Source organism: Peromyscus leucopus, chromosome 7, assembly GCF_004664715.2.
Source record: "Peromyscus leucopus breed LL Stock chromosome 7, UCI_PerLeu_2.1, whole genome shotgun sequence".
NCBI lineage: Eukaryota > Metazoa > Chordata > Mammalia > Rodentia > Cricetidae > Peromyscus > Peromyscus leucopus.
In genome coordinates this window covers 102,240,286-102,262,112 of record NC_051069.1, presented here as the reverse complement: position 1 = coordinate 102,262,112, position 21,827 = coordinate 102,240,286, and the positions used below count along the sequence as shown (strand labels likewise).

Sequence of the window (21,827 nt, the reverse complement as noted above, 5' to 3'; positions counted from 1 at the left end):
GAGTGTATAGTCACAACTACCCCTTTCCAGAGTTGACAAGGGCACCTACTGAAGAGAGTAGTGACTACCCATCAGGCTATGCAGATTAATAACCCATAGACCTTTAGACTGAAGCCAATTTTACCTTCATGTGAACATAAATAATATGCTCTCTTGTAACAGGCCCTGAAATGAACCTTTATTCATAAAAGAGATCATGATTTCACACTCAAAGTATTATTATAAAGAATGGGTTATTTCATGAGCAGATCTCTGTCATTCTAGTATACAAGTTTGTCTGGAAATAAACTAAATTCATATGCTATAACTGGTTGAGTTGTTCCTGGGAGAATGTTAGAGTTATCTTGATTTTTGACAGTGAGGTCAAGTTGACCACCCAGGTTCTCACTCTAAACATAAAAACTATCAAAATAGTATAAACAAACACCTACAGGTTAGGAGAATATATTCTGTCAATTTTGAATCAACATGGACACATATATTTGGGTCCAGAGATATTTAGATGAAGAGGGATGATCTGCTCCGAATGTGGGAAGCACCATCCACAGGCCGGAGTTCCAGACTGAATTAAAGGAGAAAGTGAGCTACACATCAGGACCCACTCACTTCTGACACCGATTCGATGTGAGCAGCTGCCTCGTGCTCTCACTACCATGACTTTCCAGTCATGATGTGTGTGTTCTGAAACTGTAAGCCTTCCTTAAGGAGCCTTCGTCAACCATTTTGACCCAGTGACATGTAACAAGTACACATTCCCATTCCCCATTTCCTTACATTTTAAAGAGTTACAATAACAAAGCAAATACAGCCATTGTTTCATTGATCATCGGTCCTCTAAAATGCAAGTGCTAGCATTGTAACCCGTAACATACCGTCAGGAAACTGGTCAGCGTCATCATCAAACATGGCTTCCTTGAGGGCAGACTTGTTGAAGGGACTGATGCTATCTGAATAGTTATATGGATTATAGTCACGAGAGCGTGAAGAGGAGTGAACTGGCATTGAATGGAGCAAAGATGCTTTATTATCAAGAGCTGTCTGGCTGGAGTCAGTGGCATCACCTCCTGCTCGTGGATCTGACATTCCAGGGCCACACATCTATTGACAGGAAGAGGAAGGCACAGCAAGTTACCTCATTTTAAAATACCTTCTTCACATTCTAAAAAGATGCTTCTTGGGGGCTGGAAAGATGACTTGGCAGTTAAGAGTGTTTTTTTGCTCTTCCAGAGGACTTGAGTTCAGTTCCCAGGCCCTATACTAGTTCCAGGAGATAGAATGCCCTCTGCAGGCACCCACCCCAGGCATATACTCAACAAAACAAAAAAACCAGGTGTTTGCCTACTGTTTAAGGGGCTATTTAAGAACAGTAGCAATAGGACTGGAGAGACGGCTCAGTGGGTAAGAGTACCCAGGTTCAGTTCCCTATAACCACATAGCAGCTCAAAACCATCTAACATTAGTTTCAGGGGGACACATGCCTTGTCTGGTCTCTGTGGACACCAAGAATGCATGCATATGGTTCACATACATACAGGCAAAATACTTATACATATAAATAAATAAGTTAATCTTTATTGAAAAAAAGAAGTTAAGGGCATAGAGAGATGGCTCAGTGGTTAAGAGCACAGGCTGCTCTTCTAGAAGACCCTAGTTCATTTCCCAGCACCAGCATGGTGGTTCACAACTATTTGTAACTCCTGCTCCAGGGGGATCTGACAACCATTCTTGCCTCTGCATACACATGGTGCACAGGTGTATACTTAAAATAAAAACAGTAAGTTAAAAAACAAAGGTAACAATAATTTAAAAAGAAATTAATGAGAAACAGTATGGGTTACAATATATATTCCAAATGAAAAAGCTTAAATAAAGATGTAAAGAAACCACAGCTGAGAGGCAAATAAGCCATCACAAATGTTGCCTCCAATGATGTTATTTTTGTCATTGACTCAACCACGTAACATTAACACTGAGATTAGCAAGAGCTTTTCTATGCCAGCTAAAGATACAAAGGCTTTCATTAGCAAAACATAGTTGAGGCTATATCTCAGTGCTAGGAGGGTTTGCCCAGTACATTCAAGGCTCTGAATTCAATCTTAGCAATGAAACAAACAACAATTAACAAGTCATCTTTGAAATTTGGCACACTATACTATCTTTGAATAATGAGCTATCTTAATCAGCTTTTATTTTTATGCCTCCTTCCTCCCAAAGGACAGGTTTAAAGGTCAATATAATTTCAGAAGGATGCTAATAGAGTTGGGATATATTAACACCTTTGCTCAAACACCAATATTAATACAAATACAAGTATCAAAATTATTATCACCACAAGTACCACAATCATCAGCATCTATCGAGCAACTACATGCCACGCTGGTGGCTGGGAACTCTACATGCATCCTTTGTCCTTCATCCAGTCCATGTACAACCAGTCCAAGCCAAGAACTGCTCCTGTCATTACTTGAGGCACCACCCTGGTCATGTAATATTTGCAAAACAAACACAGAAAGCCTTTCAGCAGTAATACTACCCTGCTGTTGCCACCACATGCAGCTTTAGGATAGGGAACCTCAAACCTAGGTGTTCTTGACAACCATTTTTACTAGTCTACTAGTATTGAGCTCTACCAGACAGGTATAAGGAAAACCAAGTGAGGGAAAAGGTAGGTGGGGAGTTTTTCAGAGATGTGCTGAAATGCTGGGGCTCTGTGGATACTGAGCAACAATGCTCTCAACAGGAATGAAGGGATGGCTTATTGTAAGAATACTCTAAGCTGCCAGAGACAAGTATAAGGAGATGCAAATGTAAAACCTAACTACTAATGTACCATAGCAGAGGAAACCAGTCAAAAAATAGTATTCAAAGGGCAGGAATGTAGGTTAGAAGGTTATAACATGCTCTGTGGGGACCACAAAAACTGATGATGCAGACTACAATTAATATGGGGAAAATATCAACTTCCATTATGAAACTTGTGTAGTGAGTCACATAGCCTAGGTGAGGCATGCTTAAGCCCAGGCCAATGATTAACTCGCACGCTGTGACCAAGTTCCACTTCTTTATTTCTCAATGTTCCAACTACACTAGCTTTCTTCCAAATCCTCAATTATACGAGCTTGTTCCTACCTGCCCCTGTACTGCTTAATCAGTTTACAGAATTCTTTTCTATCTTTTGTGGCTTTAATGCTCAGTACAAATGCCATTTGACAGAGGCCTCCATTCCCTGACTCCACAGTCTAAGGTATACATTCACCTTCCTCAATGGTACAATCTAACCTAAAACTCTACAATAAAGAAACATCTCTACTTGGAAATCTAAAGAGAACTATAGGAAGAACCTCTGTCTTACACATCTAATACCTAAACCTCGCTAATACGTGGGAGGTTGATACTCAGTAAATGCTTAAGAGTAACTATCTCCTAAAAATTATATGTGAAAATTAACAAACAAAACAACAATAACAACAACAACCCCCACCCCCCAGTCCTTGATGGAAACCAAAGCAGCCTGGGCAATGTAAGAACACTCACATGGGAGGGATCCGGTATGTTAGGATGGTGGTAACTATGGAACAAACATGCCAACACTTACTGTGTCACCATCCTCTTTTTTAGGGTCCCTCTTCAGTGGTTCACTCATATCTTCTTGGCTTCTGAAGCTGAAATTCTGAATTGCCTCCGTGACACCTCTAAGGGAGCTGTAAATGTCTTCAGAATTCATGTTTTCTGTGTCGTAATCAAATGCACTGCGGAAAAGATGGTACTGATTTTTACTTATTTTATTTTCTGTTTGATTTGATTTTCATATCTATATGCATGAGTGTTCTGCCTACATGTATACATGTGTTCCATGTGTGTGCAGAACCCTTGGAGGTCAGCAGAGGGCATCAGATTCCTTGGAAACGGAGTTAACAGATAGCTGTGAGCTATCAAGTGGGTGTTGGGATCCAAACCCAGGCTCTCTGTCACAAAGTACTCTTAACTACAGAGAATCTTTCCAATCTCCATTTGTGTGTCTGTTTATTTATTTTGAAGGTCTCACTCTGTGGCTCAGGCTAGTCTTGAACACACAGCAATCTTTCTCAAAGTGCTGGAATTAGAGGTGTAAGCTACCACAGCTGGCTACTAATTTTCAGTTATATTTTTAAAATATGAACAGGCTGGATGTGGTGGTATACACCTGTAATACCAGCACCTGGGGAGTGGAAGAAGGAGGGTCAGGGGTTCAGGGCATCCTCTACTACATAGCAGGTTGAAGGCCAGCCTGGTCTAAACCTGACTCTGTTGAAATAAACACATTTGAGGATATTTATGAAGATAATAATCATCTATTTTTGACATAAAAACTCACTCTGTAACCTAAACTTGGCCAGAATGCACTCTGGAGCCAACCTAGGCCTCAAACTCAAGAGTCTCCTGCCTTCACCTCCAGAGTTCTGAAATTATAGGAAAGTATCACTATGGCCAGTGAACACTGAACTCACAGAGATCCTCCTACTTCTGTCTCCTGAGTGATAGGGTTAAAAGCATGGGCTACCATGCCTGATCTTAAAATTACATTTAATTTGCATGTGTGTGCAGGTCAAGTAACAACTTCTGGAAACTGATTCTTTCCTTCCACATGTGGATCCTGGGAACCAAGCTCGTTAGATATTTTGCAGCATGAACTTTTACCCACTGAGCCATCTTATCAACACAGCTTACACTTTAAATAAATGTTTTTATAACATGTGAACACTATACAAAATTCAAGTTTCAGTATGCATAAATACAATTTTACTGGAGCACAGTCAGTATGTATGTTGAGACTGTCTGTGACTGTTTTAGGAGCACAACAACAGAGCTGAATAAAGGTCACAGACCACTTGGCTTGAAAGCCTAAAATATTGGCTATTTGGCCCTTTATAGAATGCATCCCAGTCCTTGTAAGTAAAAAACAGTAGGAGCACTAGTTTAAGAAGAAACAAACATAGTTGCTGGTGAACACCGGAATTCTTAGCACTCAGAAAGTGGAGGCAGAAGGATCAGGAGTCCACAGCCATCCTCTGCCACATGGCCAGCAGGAGGCCAGCCTGAGTAGCCATGCATTCTAGCGTCTGAGAGCAGTCTTTGGTAGAGAAAAAGGGAACTTATATTTCACCTAGTTATAGTTCCTGCCTATTATTTTTGCAAAATATGCCTTGGGAAATAAACAACAAAAATAAAGGTAAAAGAAAAGAGGCAGGGAAGATTTTGAAATAAAAAAAAAAGTATTATAGTTATGTGTCCGGGTGGGTGTGGGGCACATGGCATGCATGTGGGGGTCAGAGGAAAGCTCTGTGGAGTCAGTTCTCTCCTTCACCAACATGGTGACCTAAGGCAGCCATGCCTTTTCACCAACAGCAATTATCTCCTGAGTCATCTCTGCAGACTGTTTGAATTTTGAACACTGAACATAAATGTTAATGACATGAATTCTATAATCAAACTCTAAATTCAACTAAGGCTTGAATTTACCCAGCAAAATTGTCACAAATGTATAACTCACAGGTTAGGTGGTAAGTTTCAATACATTTTCTTTCTTAATCTCTGATGTAGCATCCTGTAATCTTAATGGATAATCTGATAAAGCAAGCCATGATGTATGACCAATAACAAAATGTAGGCCAGTACTTCTAATAGGAAATACTTTAGGAATCATTTTACAAAAGGCCAGCAAAAGGGGCTTGGTGGCTATCGACTAATGAATAAAGGATGTAACTGGGGACTGGCAAGATGGTCTGTTTGGTGAAGGTGCTTGCTGAGCAAGCCTGGTCACCTGCACTGACTCCCTGGAACCCACAGGGGAGGAAGCAAACAAACTCCTGAAGATTGTCTCCTGACCTTCACACGCAACCCTTGGCCCATGTGCACCTGCACACACACACACCCAATTAAAAAAAGAGAAAAGGAGAACTGAATCTCAGATAGACCCATGCTTGAACTGTGTGTGAAAATTTTATCTCTTACTTTGTATTGAGAAGCAATATCTCAGTCACATATTTTCTTAGAAATATACATAATGTACTCATGATCTATTTAACTCTTCCCCATTCTTCTCTCTTTATGCTTTGCCTATAAGCTCAAGTCCCTCCTGACCTCTCAGAAGTGATTCATCAGTATTCTATCTAATAGCATAACTGATACTGCCATTTATACTAAGTAGTGTAACAGAAAAGACAGGTACAATTTACAGTTTGAGAAATGTAACTATGCTCTTTAAGAAAACAATACCTTTTCATCCTATATATCGCCATTTAAAGGGTTAGATTTTATATACAGTCAAAGTTGTTTGAATCTGCTCAGTTTCTAAGAAATTCTAAGTCCAATAAAGTCTACTGGGATTACAGTTACTCTGCCTTTCTAAGAATGGAAACTGGTAACACAGAACATGAACGAAAACAGTCATCTCACCTTGGAGATAATGTAGTCTGGGATGTGTTGGTAGGAGAAGTAAGAGGACTGGACCAGTTGGCTGGTGATCGAGGTGTTGGTCTTGTCAAAGGACTTCCCATGGAACTCTGAAGTGGGAGTAAAAAGAGTTTTACTACAGGAAAATGCAACTATAAGGTCCCTAGGGGAGAGACATAGTCACGAGGGAACATTGTCCAAGTGCCTTCTATGTCAGCAATCTAAATATCCACGCACTCACATTTGTTTCTGGGAGAAAATGTGTCTCAGATTCAGAAACCTACCTCTTTAGCCTTCTCCCTCACCTCCTTACCACCCCCCCATCCCCGGCCCCACTCTGAGAGAGTCTTATGTACCCCTGACAAGCCTTGAACTCACTATATGCCCAAGGATGACCTTGAACTTCCAATCCTTCTGCCTCCATCTTGCAAGTGCTAGGTTACAGGTGTGCATCACCATGCCCATTTGTTTTTAACCTGCTTGTCTTTCAAACATTATTAACATTTTTTCTATTAAGGATTTAACATGATCCTAAATTATTATTATTATTTTTTTTTTGAGACAGGGTCTCTTAAGTAGCCCTGGAACTCAATATATAGATCAGGCTGGTCTCAAACTTACAAAAACTTGTTTGCCTCTGCCTCATATTAAAAAAATTTAAATCAGCTTTCTGTTCTTAGCTAATTAACCCTTCCTACTTCATTGATAGTTCAATTTAATTCCTTCTGAGTCTTTTAGACATGATTTTCACAAAGACACTAAGAAAGTAAAACCTGGTCATGGTATCAATCTGTCTTTTTCCATTTAAGAAGAGAAGGGACCGGCTCACAAGACATTACTCCCAGAGAAACTCTGACACAGGAGCTGGTGCACTGTCGGCAGTAGAGGAAAAGAGCACACACCTGAACAGAGACCGAGCAGGCCTCCCAGAGGGTACGGAGACAGCTAACTAAGCAGCTAAGGCGGGTGTGTGTGTGTGGGTCAGGGCTCTGGGACAGCGACTGCAGGCTGCTTCCCTACTTCTAGCCCTTGAGGAACATGCGTAAGATACTATTGTCCTTTCCTGTAGCTACGCTTCGAATGCAGCTAATTCTAACAGACTAAGTAAAGAGAGCTTCTAAGAAGGCCTCCACCTCTTTAAGGAAGGAGAACCCAGACCATTTGGAAGATAAGGAGTTAACTGCATTTAGGAGACATGAGGAACAAAGAGTTCATTAGAATTATCGATTGAGACACCTGCAAGGTCAGAGGGTAGTAACATCCGGCAAATGACTAATACCTAGAAGACAGTCAAGGTCAATAGTAAATCTGAGGTCAGAGGCGGACAGAAAGGGGCTCCCACCATATTTCATTGTTGGGCAGTGCATAAACAGGGCATAAACAGTGCATGATCATCTTTCTGGTTGGGCTGGGGGACATGCAAATGCTATGTGGGTCCTCCATTACTGGTCTACAATATCTGAGAGAACTAGCCACTTTCATAGCAATTACTCCAGGCAAGATTTGTCCATTCTCTGACAAAGCTCTATAAAAGCTTAGATGAGCGAGTATGATGCCTTTTTTTCTTCTCTTGGAAACCTTTCTGTCTCTCAGGAGTTCTCCCTTCTCTGTAACTCTTTTTAAGAAAGCTTGCTTTTGCTTTGCATGCTTCCTCCAGAGTCTGCATCTGTTATCTTCATCGCATGAGACAAGCTGGACTCCAAGTCACGTCAGTCTTTGGTGACCATCACAGTCCAGCATCCTAGGTCCTTGAGTTATGTACAAGTGGGCTATGAAATGTCTTGCCACACTTAAAAATCCGCCATCATTTTCAACCCTGAAACTCTTCCCCTTAAGGCTGGCATCAAGTACATCTGCATTATCCTTGTTATCAAATATCCCTCTTTTAAAACTTTACTCAATCTTTTAGACATTTTACGTAAATTACACTTACTTCTATACGTTTCACTGGAATGAACGCTTAGTCAGACTTTCTTCCTCAGAACAAAATCCCAAATAGTCACACCAACAAGCCTGAAATCCTTTAGTGTGATTCTCTTCAAACTTACTAGTTGACTCAGGATGAGTCACATTTGCTGGTGCTCAAACATGAACTGATTTATCTGAAGGGCAAAAGGCACGCATGTCCTAAAGTTCTCCAAAGCTGGTGCCCCTCAGACACACTCTGCTTACATATGTCTTTCCAAGTTGACCACTGCTAACTACTACCCCAATGTATACAAATTATAATATAAACAGGATATTTCAAGGGACTCTACTCTTCCCAAGGCAATATTTAATCTTGCTAAAAAAAATTGCCAAATGCAGATATAAAAATCATATAGTAAAATTAATTAAGTCAACTTAATGCAAAACAAAGCAATCATTGTTAAACCAATCACAAGAGCACACAACAGCCACCTGTTGTGAGTGAGAAATACCTGGGTCCCATTGCCAGTGTTTCGAAGGTGGTTGTGAAGAAGTTTAGTAGCACCATCTTGGAAAGTTTTTGGTAAAGCTCCTAGTAACATTGTGAACTCCGGGGTATTGAGTTCAAATAAAGAAATCAGCACGGACTGTGCTGCCTGAAAGAAACAAAGACACAAAAAGTAGGTGAATGCAGTTTGGCTACTTGAAGGAGGGTGGCCATTTTCTTCTTATGTTTCTGCTCAGCAGCACAAGGTTTGACCACGTCTTCCATGGAAAAGGAAAACGTTAACTTTCATGGTTCTTTTTTGGGGAGGATAAAAACACTCTCAACTACCATTTATTTTCTGAAGTTAAAAGACGGGACTATGAAAGTGTAAAAGATGACAGACTGCGGGGTTATTCTGTCAACATAGATTACTGTTTCCGTTTTCCTAGTAAATGATCAAAAGCAAAAGGATGGCTATATGAATCCCATTCAGGGTGACTTAATGCTGAAATTAAACTTTCTCAGTATGTGAACTGATGGGCTTTACTTTTAAAGGAATACTGGGAGTAGAAGGGTACAAGTATGGGGGTTGGGAATTTAGCTCAGTGGTAGAGCGCTTGCCTAACAAGCGCAAGGCCCTGGGTTTGGTCCTCAGCTCCAAAAAAAGAAAAGAAAAGAAAAGAAAGGTATAAGTATGTACATAGGCAGCACACAAAGGAGGGGGTAAAGGGTAGGAATGGAAGGAGGAGGGGAATTAAATGAAACCCAAGTACCTATGAAAATGCCATGTGGAAAGATGCTACTTTGTGTGGTAATTAAAAAATAAAGGCAGCATAAGAAGAGGAAAACAACAACAAACAAAAAAGTCTACCAACCAATCAAACAAACCAAACCAGAATTTTACCATGTAGTCCTGGAGGGTGGCTTTGAGTCTATACAGGTGCATACCACTATGCTTGGCTCTGTAGGATTCTTTAACTACCAATATCTAGTCTTCTTTTAAGCAGCTAATCTAAAAAGTCTACAGTTAATCTTAATATAAGGTAAGCCAGGTGTTTCATAAAAATTAAAACAATATAAAACTTACTCAGATTAGTAGGAAAATTAAAATTATGTAACAATTTGGAGGAGAGCATGAAATGGTGCATGGTCACATAACCCGTATCAAATGTACACACCTTGTTCCGGACCTTTTCTGATCTTACCCTATGAAAACCTCTGTGTTCTAACTTACAGAGTCTGAATAAGCAATAGTAGAGTGGCTAAAGTAGCCTGCATTCCAATAATGCAGCACCACAGAACATTGCCCAGATCTATATGCATGAGCACGCGTTGTGCATGCAGGGTCTGCAGATGCCAGAGGTGGTCATCTGAGCCCTGGAATTACAATCACAGCCATTTGTGAGCTGTCGTGTGTGCAAGAGCAGCAGGTACTCCTCACTGTGGAAATGCCTCACTAGCCCTGCTGCTTTATTCTCCCTCCCTCCCTCCCTCCCTCCCTCCCTCCCTCCCTCCCTCCTCCCTCCCTCCCTCCCTCCCTCCTTCCCTCTCTCTCTCCTCTCTCTCTCTCTCCTCTCTCTCTCTCTCTCTCTCTCTCTCTCTCTCTCTCTCTCTCTCTCTCTCTCTCTCTCTCTCTCTCTCTCATTCTCTCTCTTGAGGCAGAGTCTTTTTACATAGCCCTGCTTTCCTGGAACTCATTCTGTAGATCAGGCTGGCCTCGAATCCATAGAGATCTGTCTACCTCTGCCTCCTGAGTGCTGGATTAAAGGTTGTTCCACCATGCCTGGCCTCTGCTTTATTCTGCATTCTCAACTATAAACTTCTTTTTTTTTTTCTTCGGTGTTTCGAGAAAAGGTTTCTCTATGTAGTTTTGGTGCCTGTCCTGGATCTTGCTCTGTAGACAAGGCTGGCCTCGAACTCACAGAGATCCGCCTGGCTCTGCCTCCCGAGTGCTGGGATTAAAGGTGTGTGCCACCACCGCCCGGCTCTTAACTATAAACCTCTATTTGCTTCAGGTTTGCTTTGCTCTTTTTGACTCACTGTCTTATGGTGGTTGATTGGATAAATGATTTAAAATGTTTCTTCTTCTTATAAGCTCTGAATTAGAGGTTTCACAAAATACCTGACAAAACATTTATTTTGGCTCACAGCTTGAGGGCACAGTTCATTCATGTGGAAAAAAAGGCTTGGTAAGTGGGAATATTCGGCAGCTGGTCACAAAGACCTGCCTTTACATTCTGAGTTGTTGGGATTAAAGGTGTGTGCCAGCTTAGCTTTCTATCTTCTTCATCATCATCACCATCATCGTGTTTGAGTGTTTTGTTTGCATGTCTGTCTGTCTGTGTACTGTTGAGTTTCATCCAAAATACAGCTTCAGCTGTATCTCTAAGTTTTATCATGCCATGTCTTCACTTTTCTTCACTTCAGTATATTTTTGTTTTTGTTTCCTGATACATGGGTCTGTGTTCATGTGTGTGCAGTTGTGCACAGACATGTACATGTGCTAACGTGTGTTCAGATATGAGGCCAAAGGTCAGGCTAGCCTTCAACTCACAGAGATCTGCCTCCCATGTGCTGGGATTAAAGGTGTGCACCCCCCTCCTCTAATTCTCCTTTAGTTTTTGAGACCAGGTCTCACTGAACTAGGAGCTCAACAACTGGGAAATAGTAGCTGACCAGTGAGTCCTAGCAAGTCGATTGTAGCTGCTTCTTCCCAGCTTTGAGATTACAGGGATGTGCTGGGTTTTTAAAAACAATGTAGATGCTAGGAATAGAAACTCAAATTCTGGTGCTTGCATGGCAAGCCCTTTACCCATGGAGCCATTTCTCTAGCACAAATGACACTTATTTTTGAGTAGATAGAAAATGCTAGCCATAAGTCCTAAAAGGCAGAAACAATGAAAATATTAACTTATATTAAAGGGCATGTAAAGCTCAGTCATGCTGGGCATGGTGGTCTATGCCAACATTCTTGGTACTTGGCAGGTGGAGGCAAGAGGACCAGGAGTTCAAGGTCATCTACTACAGAGTGAGTTCTAGTCAGCCCAGGTGATCAAATTTGAGTTATGTCTCAAAAATCCATAACTCAAGGACATGAAAAGCCAGGCAGACGCAGACATTAACTCTAAGAACAGAACCTCTGTAAGAAAGGAAGCAGCAGCAAACCACTTGGTATAGGAGAAACTGCAAAACAAAACACAACAAGCGGTAAATCTCCACATTACCAAGAACTGATTCTTCAGTATAATAAAAAGTCCAGGAAACGCCAACTCTTCATTTATGATGAAATATATATAATACCTGTATCTAAGAAAAAATCAGTTAAAAAACACCCAAAGTTATCTCCTGATCCCACTCAAACACACCTTTCGAACATCAGAACTTTTGGGCTCTGTCGTCCAAGTGATAACCCGAGACACTGCCAGGCGAGTCTCACTGGAATTTATAAAATCTCCTGGGTCCATCTGCTTGGCCAGAGTTTCTATGTACTTAAGGATAGCAACCTTCACCTGCAGAGGAAAGCACAATGGGAGAGGTCAGTGAGACAGACCCTCTGAGACACTGGGCAATGCATCAGAAATAATCACCATTAGTTTCTGCCAAGTGAAGCAGAAACCTCAACAAACCTCAAATGAGTAACAGCTACTTACCCATCTGATGTGAGGTGAGGATTTCTGTTTTCATATGTATTACAACTTTGAGCACTCCATTCCCAGAGCATAAACAACTGCTGAAGATTTTTATATAAACTGTAAACCACCCCCAGGAATGTGCTTTCAGAGTGTATAGGTGGCTAGTCTTATACAATCATTTCTTTTTGGGAATATAGCCAAAATGTTACAAGACAAGCCTGTAATCACGGTGGGTAATGCAACTGTCTATTTATTTATATTTAAGGCAGGGCCTCTAGCCCAGGGTAGCCTCAAATGCACTGTGTAGCTGAGAATGGCCTTGACGTTCTCTGGTTCTCCTGCCTCCACCTCCTGAATATGGTTTATAAGGTGCTGGGTATAGAACCCAGGATCTGGTGCAGGCTAGCCAAGTACTCTGCAGCTGAGCTACATCCCCAGCTCTCCCAATTAACTCTTTCATGTAAGGTGCATGAAAGGCAGCTTTGGAGTGGGAGATGGAGCTACTTCTAAGGTGCACATGCTTCTTTCTAGACTCAGCCATTTAAAATTTTTCTAATGAGCAATTATTAAATTATATTTCGTCTATCCAGTATGCTAGTGGAAATAAACAAGCTGAAAATTGTTTCTGGCCACATAGTCCAACATTCCAACATTCTATAATTTCTAAACGATGGTTCCTTCAGGCTGGGGTTGCTTATTTTATTTGATTATCTTTATGGATTATTCTTATGTGTATGAGCATTTGCCTCCATGTATGTGTGCCATATGTACACCTGGTGTCCATGAAGTCAGAAGACTGTCAGATCCCTCAGAATTGTAACTGTAGAGGTTGTGTGCTGACTTGTGGGTGCTGGGAACTGAGCCCTGGTCCTTTCCAAGAGCACGAAGTACTTTTCACCGCTGAGTCACTTCTCCAGCCTCTGGGGTCCTTTATTTTTGAAAATTATTATTATTATTATTTGCCTTGCTGGTGATCAAATCTACAGCCTTGCAGGTATCAGGTAAGCACTCTGGCATAGAGTTACATCCACAGGCCCCCAAATGATCTTTGAAAAAAAAATTTATTTTGCATTATGTGTGTTGTGTGTGTGTTCACATTTGTGGGTATGTTCATGTGTGAGCATATAGAAGTCAGAGGTTGACACTGAATGTCTGCCCCATTCACTCTCCACTGCCATACTGAAGTAGGATCTCTTTGCTGATTTGAGTAGTCCAGCTAGCTAGCCTGCCCTAGGGATCCTTTATGCCTACCAATTGACTACTGGGAAACAGCTATGTGCTACCATGCCTACCTATAGTTTTGCTTTTTTATTTATTTCTTTTTTTGAGACAAAAGTCTTAGTATGACCCCTAGTTGGCTTGGAACTCTGTAGACCAGGCTGGCCTTGAACTCATAGAGATCCATTTACCTCTGCCTCCCACGTGCTGGGGTTAAAGGCATTTACAGCCATGCAATGCAAATAATGCAGTTTTAAAAGGTTTTCACAAAATAGGTGTGTTAACTGTAATAAGCAAGTAACCACAGAAATATATAATCATTGAAACACTCCCATTTTAGTAGGACATCTCACAAAGTCATGCAGTCTACAACTAATGATGCAACTATACATTCTATTTCAAAGAACAAAACAATATAGTTGGCAAAGGTATTTGTAATCCTTCAGTGTATGTGTCAAGCTGGAAAAAGTATTCAGGAAAAAAAAACCCACACGTATTTAACAAATGCCAGTAATTCAATAAAAATCACTTTCTATTGTTATTTAGTCCACTACTACCTTCTTTCTTTTAAAAAAGATTTATTTACTACTTTCACTTATTTTAGTTTTATAATAATAATAATAATTATTATTATTATTTGGAGACAGAGTCTCTCTATGTAATCCTGGCTGTTTTGGATCTTGCTACGTAGACCAGGCTGACCTCCAGCTTACAGAGATCCCCTCCCGCTGCCTCCCCTTAGAGCTGAAATTACAGGAGTTTTGCAGGATGACCAGCTTGTTAATGGGTGCTGAGGTCCAAGTTCTGGTTGTTATGTTTGAAGACAATTACTCTGAACCACTCAGCCATCTTTCCAGCTTGTTAAATTCTTATGATTTAAAAAAATGTTTTATCTACATGTATGTGTGTGGGTCTGTGTGTGTGTGTATGCCAAGTATGAGCAGGTGCCAGAAGAGGCCAGTGAACCCCCTAAAATGGGGTTATAGTCATTTGTTAGCTGCCTCATTTGGATGCTGGGGGCCGAGTGCCAGTCTTTTGAATGAATGTAGATGCTGAGCCATCTCTTCAGCATCCCCTCCTGACTGAGTTCTTTATATTTAATCCTGTCAGCCACCTACACGCTGTTCTTACTGGGCATGACGTATGACACCAATATATGTATTCCTGTTGTCTAAACTGTAACAAAAATGTCTCACTCTAGCTTTGCTACTGACTGTACTTATACTTACATAGAACACAGAAGAACCGCTTTGATTGCATGCCCACAGGAAGCTGGTTTTTACTTCATCTGCTTGCCACAACCCTGTTCCCTTACTTGTCTTTCATTTTAGGTCTTCAGCAACTTTATTCTTCCCTAACATCACCTGTCTCTTTTGGAGTTTGTGAGTCATGGCTTCATAGCTTATGCTAACCTAGAGCCTTCTGTAGCCCATACTGACAAATCACTGGTTATCTACCTGCCTCAGCATCCCATGTGGTGGGATCACAGGCCTGTACCACTACAGTGACTCAAGTTTCTGGAGATGGCTTTAGGCTTCATTTGCATAGGCACACAAAGTATCTTCACTTATAGCTTCAACAGCTACTGAGTATCTACCACATAATGATATCATCTTGATCATTATTTAGTTTACCAAGTATATATCAAGTATTATAAGTAACAATGATAAGAAATTCCAAGTTTTCTATTCTCAGGAATGTCTTGGCTATAGTATGAGCTACAATGGGTGTTAACATAGAATAAATCCTTCTGCAGCTAACTTTTCAAAATAAAAACAGAGAGGCCCTTTTTACCTAGTGGCTCTGAGAAAATGACATTACAGTGAGTGTAAGTCAACCTTATTAGAAACATAAGTGTGATTCTGAGGCACAACTGCATTCCAAGATGTAAAGGGAAAATCCATCTTGGATAGTAAGGTATATATTTGTGTAGAACAGAGCAGAAAGTACAAGGCTTGTATGAGCAGTATGCCTCTTATTTCCCCTACCTTAATCTCAATGGCTACAGCTCAGGAAAAACAAGCTATATCTCAGCCATAAACCATTTTATTTCTTATGTTAAACTTAATAATTTAAAATCACAGATTAGAATCTATCTACTTTTCACACAACTGGAAAATGTGTCCAGATGGAAACCAAGAAAGTTAGACTTAATATAAACTTTATGCTTGTTTCAGAAATTTCACATTGCAGAAAATGTTATTTCAGATAGGGAGAATGAACTGAGATGAAAGTATCCTTTCTTTACTGAAATATCCTTTCTTTACTAAAATAAGCAGCTAGATAATGCTATGCTTTCATCCCAAATACTTATAAGACTCAAAGACTACAACTAAAAAAAAAAAAGTACTGAGAAATCACAAACATAAAATTAAATTAGATTTTACAAAGTAACTCTGATTACCAGCTTAGGGTTAGACAGCCATACTTTGTGATACTTCTACAATGTGTTTGCACAGAAAGCTTTTCCAAAGATAGGTCAAGCTGCTGGAGAACATTTGAAATCAAGTATGTGCATGCATAAAAAGCTTAGGAAGGTGAGTAGTTAAATACAGATGCATAAAACATCATCTGAAACGGTGCAGAGGGTTATGAAAAGAAATAATGCAGGCTAAAATAAAAACAAAAGAAAAACCTTTGAGCTCCAAAAACAGTGAAGCTGGTCCCGGAGTGCTGGCTTGACTGTCTGAAAGTTTATAAAAATAAAACCCATTGATTGAGCAGCTTCTTGTGTGACAACAATACAAATTTTACCTTAACTTTATTAATAAAGTATGACAATTTCATGTAATGGTTTCAGAAATCAAAATTTTACCTTCAAGCTTGGTGTTTGGGTCTGGTCAACTGTAAATCTCATTAGGATATTAAATTGAAGATCATTTGGAAAGGATTCTCTGAGAAAAGAACAAAGAAAAGACAAAGTTAAAAAAACAAAAGGCTGGAGAGATGGCTCAGAGGTTAAGAGAACTGGTTGCTCTTCCAGAGGTCCTGAGTTCAATTCCCAGCAACCACATGGCAGCTCACAACCATCTATAGTGAGATCTGGTGCCCTCTTGTAGCATGCAGGCAGAACACTATATACATACTAAATAAATAAATCTTAAAAAAGAAAGCAACCAACCTCCCACAAATTAAGTTGACAAGTATGCATTTAAAAAAATTCCAGAACAAAAGACTATACTTAATATCCAAATATCATGCCACCCACTAAGTATGTATAAATTGACAGGTGAAATGGTACAGTCTATTAAGCACAGTATAAAGGAATCTGAACTTACAGGCAGTAAAAGATTAAGAAACAAAACTAGATAAGCATATCTTGTTTGTCACAACTATACATTTAATTAGAAAAATGTAGTCAGTAAAAGTTCAAACTTCTGGGCCTGGAGAGATGACTCAGTGGTTAAAAGCATACAGACTGCTCTTATAGCAGAAGTGAGTTTGATTCTTAGCACCTACATGGGCAGCTCACAACCACCTCTAACTCCAGCTCCACAGGATCTGATGCCCTCTTCTGGCCTCCTCATTCCAACTGAGTGTGGTGACACACATCTTTAATCTCAATACTCTGGAGGAAGAGGTGGGCAGATCTCTGTGAATTTGAGGCCAGCCTGGTTTACATACTGAGTTACAGGCCAGCCAGAGCTACACCCTGTCTCAAAAAACAAAACAAAACAAAACAAACAAACAAACAAAAAAAAACCAACTAAAAAAACCACCACCACCAAAAAAACCCCTGAATTCCAGACTCATTTCATAGTATATGGGTATGTGAAATAAGTCACTTTTTTAACAATAAGATCAAGGAGTTAGAAACCTACCATTGGCTTAAAGCCTTCTGGAAGATTATCTAACAGCATGATAAACTATTCTTTAAGATAGGAATAGCTTTTAATTTCACTTAAAATCAAATTAACCTTTAATTCAATTTACAAATACATTTACAGTTGTTTTTACTAAAATGTCTAGACATAATTGTACATTAAAATTTTTTCTTCAGTTGGGCATGGTGGCACATGCCTTTAGTTCCAGCTCTCGGGAGGCAGAGGCAGGTAGATTCTGTGAGTTTAAGTCCAGTCAAGTCTACACATAGAGTTCTAGGACAGCCAAGGCTATATAGAGAAACCCTGTCTCAAAACAAACAAACATCCCCTAACCAGCAAACCAACCAAAACAAACACCCCTTTTTATTTGTATTGTATTTTATTATGTGTGTGTATCTGGGCATGTGTGTGCTGTGGTGTACTTGTGGGAGTTGGTTCTCTCCCTGTGGGCCGAGGGATCAAACTAAGGTTGTAGGGCTTGACAGCCCAAGCTGGTCTTGAACTCCTGATCCTTCTGTCTCTACCATGCTGGTATTATAGGAGAGTAGCACCATACCTGCCCCCATATATATGTTTAAACACATGTTTATTTTATTTTTATTTTTAAGACTGGGTCTCACCACATAGCCACTTAGTTCTGGCTGTCCTGGAACTCACTATATAGACCAGGAGGGCTTCAAATTCAGAGATCAGCCTCCCCCTGCCTCTTAAGTGCTGGGATTAAAGACATGCAATACCAGGCTCAACTCTCTAGCTATATTTTTATTGTTATTGTTTTGAGACAGGCTCCTGTAGCCAAGGCTAGCCTTAAACTCACTACGTAGCAGAAGATGACCTTGAACTCTTGATCGTCCTGCCTTTACCAAGGGCTGGGATGACATGCATGCACCACCTGGTCAGTTTAGTTATAGTTTACTTAAGACATATTAACAGCTTCAAGTACTCAAACCAGTATCAATAAAACTTTAATATAAGGATTAAATATTCATGATTATCACTAGGTAAACTTGAAATACATGCAGCAATTATTACCTTGTAACATCAAGGGCTTTCTGAACTTTTGCCTGAACAGACCCAAGCAAATCAGCACCCATTTTTTTCAGCAGCTGTGTCAGCAGTACAAACAACCAATCCTGAAGATCATCTTTGTGGACTTGTATGAAATCTACTAGGGTCTCCAAGAACATGCTGAACACCTGTAGTTGATAAAGGGGAGAAGTGGGAAGAAGAAAGAGGAAATATTGACCTCTATGCTCAACTCAAAACAGAAATAGATGGGGAAAAAGGAATCTGAGGCACAGCGATTGGCAGCCAAGCAGAAAAAAAAAAAAAAAAAATCTCTCTTGCTTTTCACTGGACTCTGTGATACAAGAGTGTATCTGCTCTGTTATCCAACTTCTGCAGAAGTTTGACAATTAGCTATTCCATGCAGCATCACTTGGTAAAGAAACTGCCCATAATGGCTGGCACACCTAATGTTATCTGCATTGCCACAGCTTAAGCTAGTTAAACTGAGACTCATTTCCTAAGAAATAGAGGCGGTGCTATGTGTAGTTTTGAGGACACTCAGCTTTTTAAAAATAATATTGGGTGAATTAGAAAATTATTGTATTCATAGTCACCATACAGTAGTAACTGTATCTACAATAATGTGCTGATTAAAAAATCCTCAGGTTTCACAAAATGACAAATTTCATACTTTTTGGTTTAAGATTTATTATTTATTAAAACTGCCTCAAAAGTAATTTTTAATTGTCTATAGTAACTAAAAGCATTGCTATAATAAAATTGAGAATAAAAGTATGTATTTAAAATTTAAATTTTTAAAAATGTTCTTGTGTTGGTGGGATTTATTTATTTATTCATTTAGGATTTTTGAGACAGGGTTATTACTCTGTGTAGTCCTGGCTGTCCTGGAAACCACTCTGTAGACCAGGTTGGACTCGAACTCAAGAGACACCCTGCCTCTGCCTCCCAAGTACTGAGATTAAAGGTATGCACCACCCTACCCATCTTATGTTGGTGAGTTTTATACTTGGTTCTAAGATTAAACATACCAATATGAAAGACTGTATAACATGAAAACAAATCTTAAGGGAAAGATAAACCAATACTCATATGTGATGTTTTATTAAAATATTTTAGAAAAGCGACCCTTGATAAGGTTTTGTTTCCTTGCAAGAAATCAGTACTGGAATTTCTAAGTAGAAGGAACATATTATTAAGAGTCACAGCCATGCTATATTAAGACACGTCACAATCAGAATTATTTGTTTTTATTTTATGTGTATGTATTCCATGTGCACACCTGGTGCCCACAGAAGCCAGAGGACATCAGATCCTGATATGGAGTTACAGATGGTTGTGAGTTGCCTGATGTAAGTGATGGGAATGGAACCCAGGTTCTCTTGAAGGGCAGCCAGTGCTCTTAACTGCTAAGTCATCTTTCCAGCCAGCCTCTTTGTTATTTTGAGATGCATCTCTTGTAGCCCAGATTGGCTTTGAACTCCTGATGTTTTAGAAGATGGTCTTCAAGACACCCCTGACAACAGACTGCTGGGATTACTGGTGTGTAGTCACCTCGCCTAGCTTATGTGGTGCTGGGGACTGAACCCAGGGCTCCATGCACTTTACCAACGAGCTTCATCTCCTGCTCCATCTAAAAAAATCTTCGATAATCTGAAAAGCAACTTTGCTAATTTGAAACTGTTTCATTTTCAATATTTCTGGAGTGTCCTTTGTGTAGTTGTAATGAATTTTTGTTAGCAAAGAAGTTTCCTCTACTTAGAATTAGAACTAAGCTGTAACATTTGAAGCTTTGTTAAAAAGAAAGAAAAATCTGCCTTAGTTGTTTTCTTAAGATGGTGTGTATTTGAAAATTTGTATTTGAAGTTTCCAGTGCTCTCTGCTCTTGGGGTGGTAACTACTCATTTATAATGTAGATCCCTGTAACTCCTATCCCAATTAAACCCCAAAACTTGGTTTCAAAGCTGGCTGAGTGCTTAAACTCTTCTGGACTTCCCCTTCTGGGCCTAGAAGACTGTGAAAAGAATTTTGATAGACCTAGTCTGTGGCAACTGCATGTATCTAACCTGGTACCTGCTCTTCCTGGTTACCTGACAGATCTGTTTGGCAGCATATCAGAGCTGGCTTTATCCCCTCAACAAGTCACATGTTATAGAATCTGGGGTTGGTGGGAGGTGACTAAGTTTTCAGGGGCTGCTGCGAGGTTGCTGGCCACCTGACACCAGCCAGAGTAGCAATACAGAATCCACACAGTCCGGTTAGGGGCTTCTTTCTCTCCCGGGGCTGCTGCACTAGCTCCTGACTACTTTTTTTTTTTTCCTGGAGCTGACGACCGAACCCAGGGCCTTGCACTTGCTAGGCAAGTACTCTACCACTGAGCTAAATTCCCAACCGCCCCCCCCACTACTTCTTTTTGAGTCGCCTTTACTCTTATTTCAATTGTTTCCTAGTCTCTGAGCAGTCCAATTGTAAACTTTTCCAAATGAAAACCTGACCTGAAAATCCTAAGACATTTGGAAAGCCTAAGAATTTCATGTCCCACAGTGTGTCAATGGCAGTTTCATTTTTAGCTATGTTGTGGCCACACTATTACTACATAGTTTCACTTGTCACTGCCTTTCATGAAAATCTGACTTCCTCTACACTTCATGTTCTAATGAGCCTCCCTAACGAAGACCTGACTTACTCCTTCCTAAGGCCAATCCTCCTGTTCCTTACTTGTTTTGTCCTGAGGTGTCTCTGCTCCTTGACTCCTTACCTGACCCTCTGCTTACACTGAGATGCAGAGCTTTATCCTCAGGTCAGTATGACTGGGCTTTCTCTAAGCTGATGCTGCGTTCTTCAATCTCCCCTTTCCCTCTTCCTGTCAGAAATGTTCCTATTGTATCTCAGTGCCTTTACCTAACTGTCTCTTCAACAGCAGTGTGGCCTCCTTCACTGGGCCCCAGTCTCTCAGGAATCTCTCTCTTCGGCCTTCCCAAAGTCTGCTTACTGAACCACTTCTGTAGGTACAAAGCCCTCTGACCTTCAAGCCTGACTTTATTTCCTGTATACCAGGACCACCAAATCATTTCTGTAACAGGCCAGATAATAAATGTCTGAGGCTTCACAAGCCATGGGTCTAGCAACTACACAGCCCTGTCATTGTACCATGGCCACAGACATACAACTAGTACAACTGTGTTTCAAAAACAATTGTACTTACAAAACCAGACCCTGGGCAGATTCAGCCTTCAGGCTGTTTGTCAACTCATGCTTCTTTCTTACTTACCATCACTGGAATGTCACTTTGATAGAAAT

At 40.3% G+C, this 21,827-nt stretch overlaps 1 protein-coding gene across 38 annotated transcripts in view; it reads right to left on the bottom strand.

Moving 5' to 3' along the window:
• Window positions 1–21,827, bottom strand: part of Clasp2 (cytoplasmic linker associated protein 2) — a 193,826-nt gene that overhangs the window by 16,211 nt on the left and 155,788 nt on the right. For 22 of the 38 annotated variants that reach the window (XM_028892946.1, XM_028892947.1, XM_028892949.1 and 19 more), the window contains 8 exons: window positions 18,534–18,697; window positions 16,493–16,571; window positions 16,313–16,363; window positions 12,193–12,336; window positions 8,853–8,996; window positions 6,436–6,542; window positions 3,596–3,749; window positions 873–1,098 (listed from right to left, as the gene is read on the bottom strand). In XM_028892946.1, coding sequence (XP_028748779.1) covers window positions 873–1,098; window positions 3,596–3,749; window positions 6,436–6,542; window positions 8,853–8,996; window positions 12,193–12,336; window positions 16,313–16,363; window positions 16,493–16,571; window positions 18,534–18,697 — 1,069 coding nt within the window. The remainder of the gene's footprint in view (window positions 1–872; window positions 1,099–3,595; window positions 3,750–6,435; window positions 6,543–8,852; window positions 8,997–12,192; window positions 12,337–16,312; window positions 16,364–16,492; window positions 16,572–18,533; window positions 18,698–21,827) is intronic. The other 16 variants (XM_028892952.1, XM_037207994.1, XM_037207995.1 and 13 more) reach the window with 1 other exon arrangement.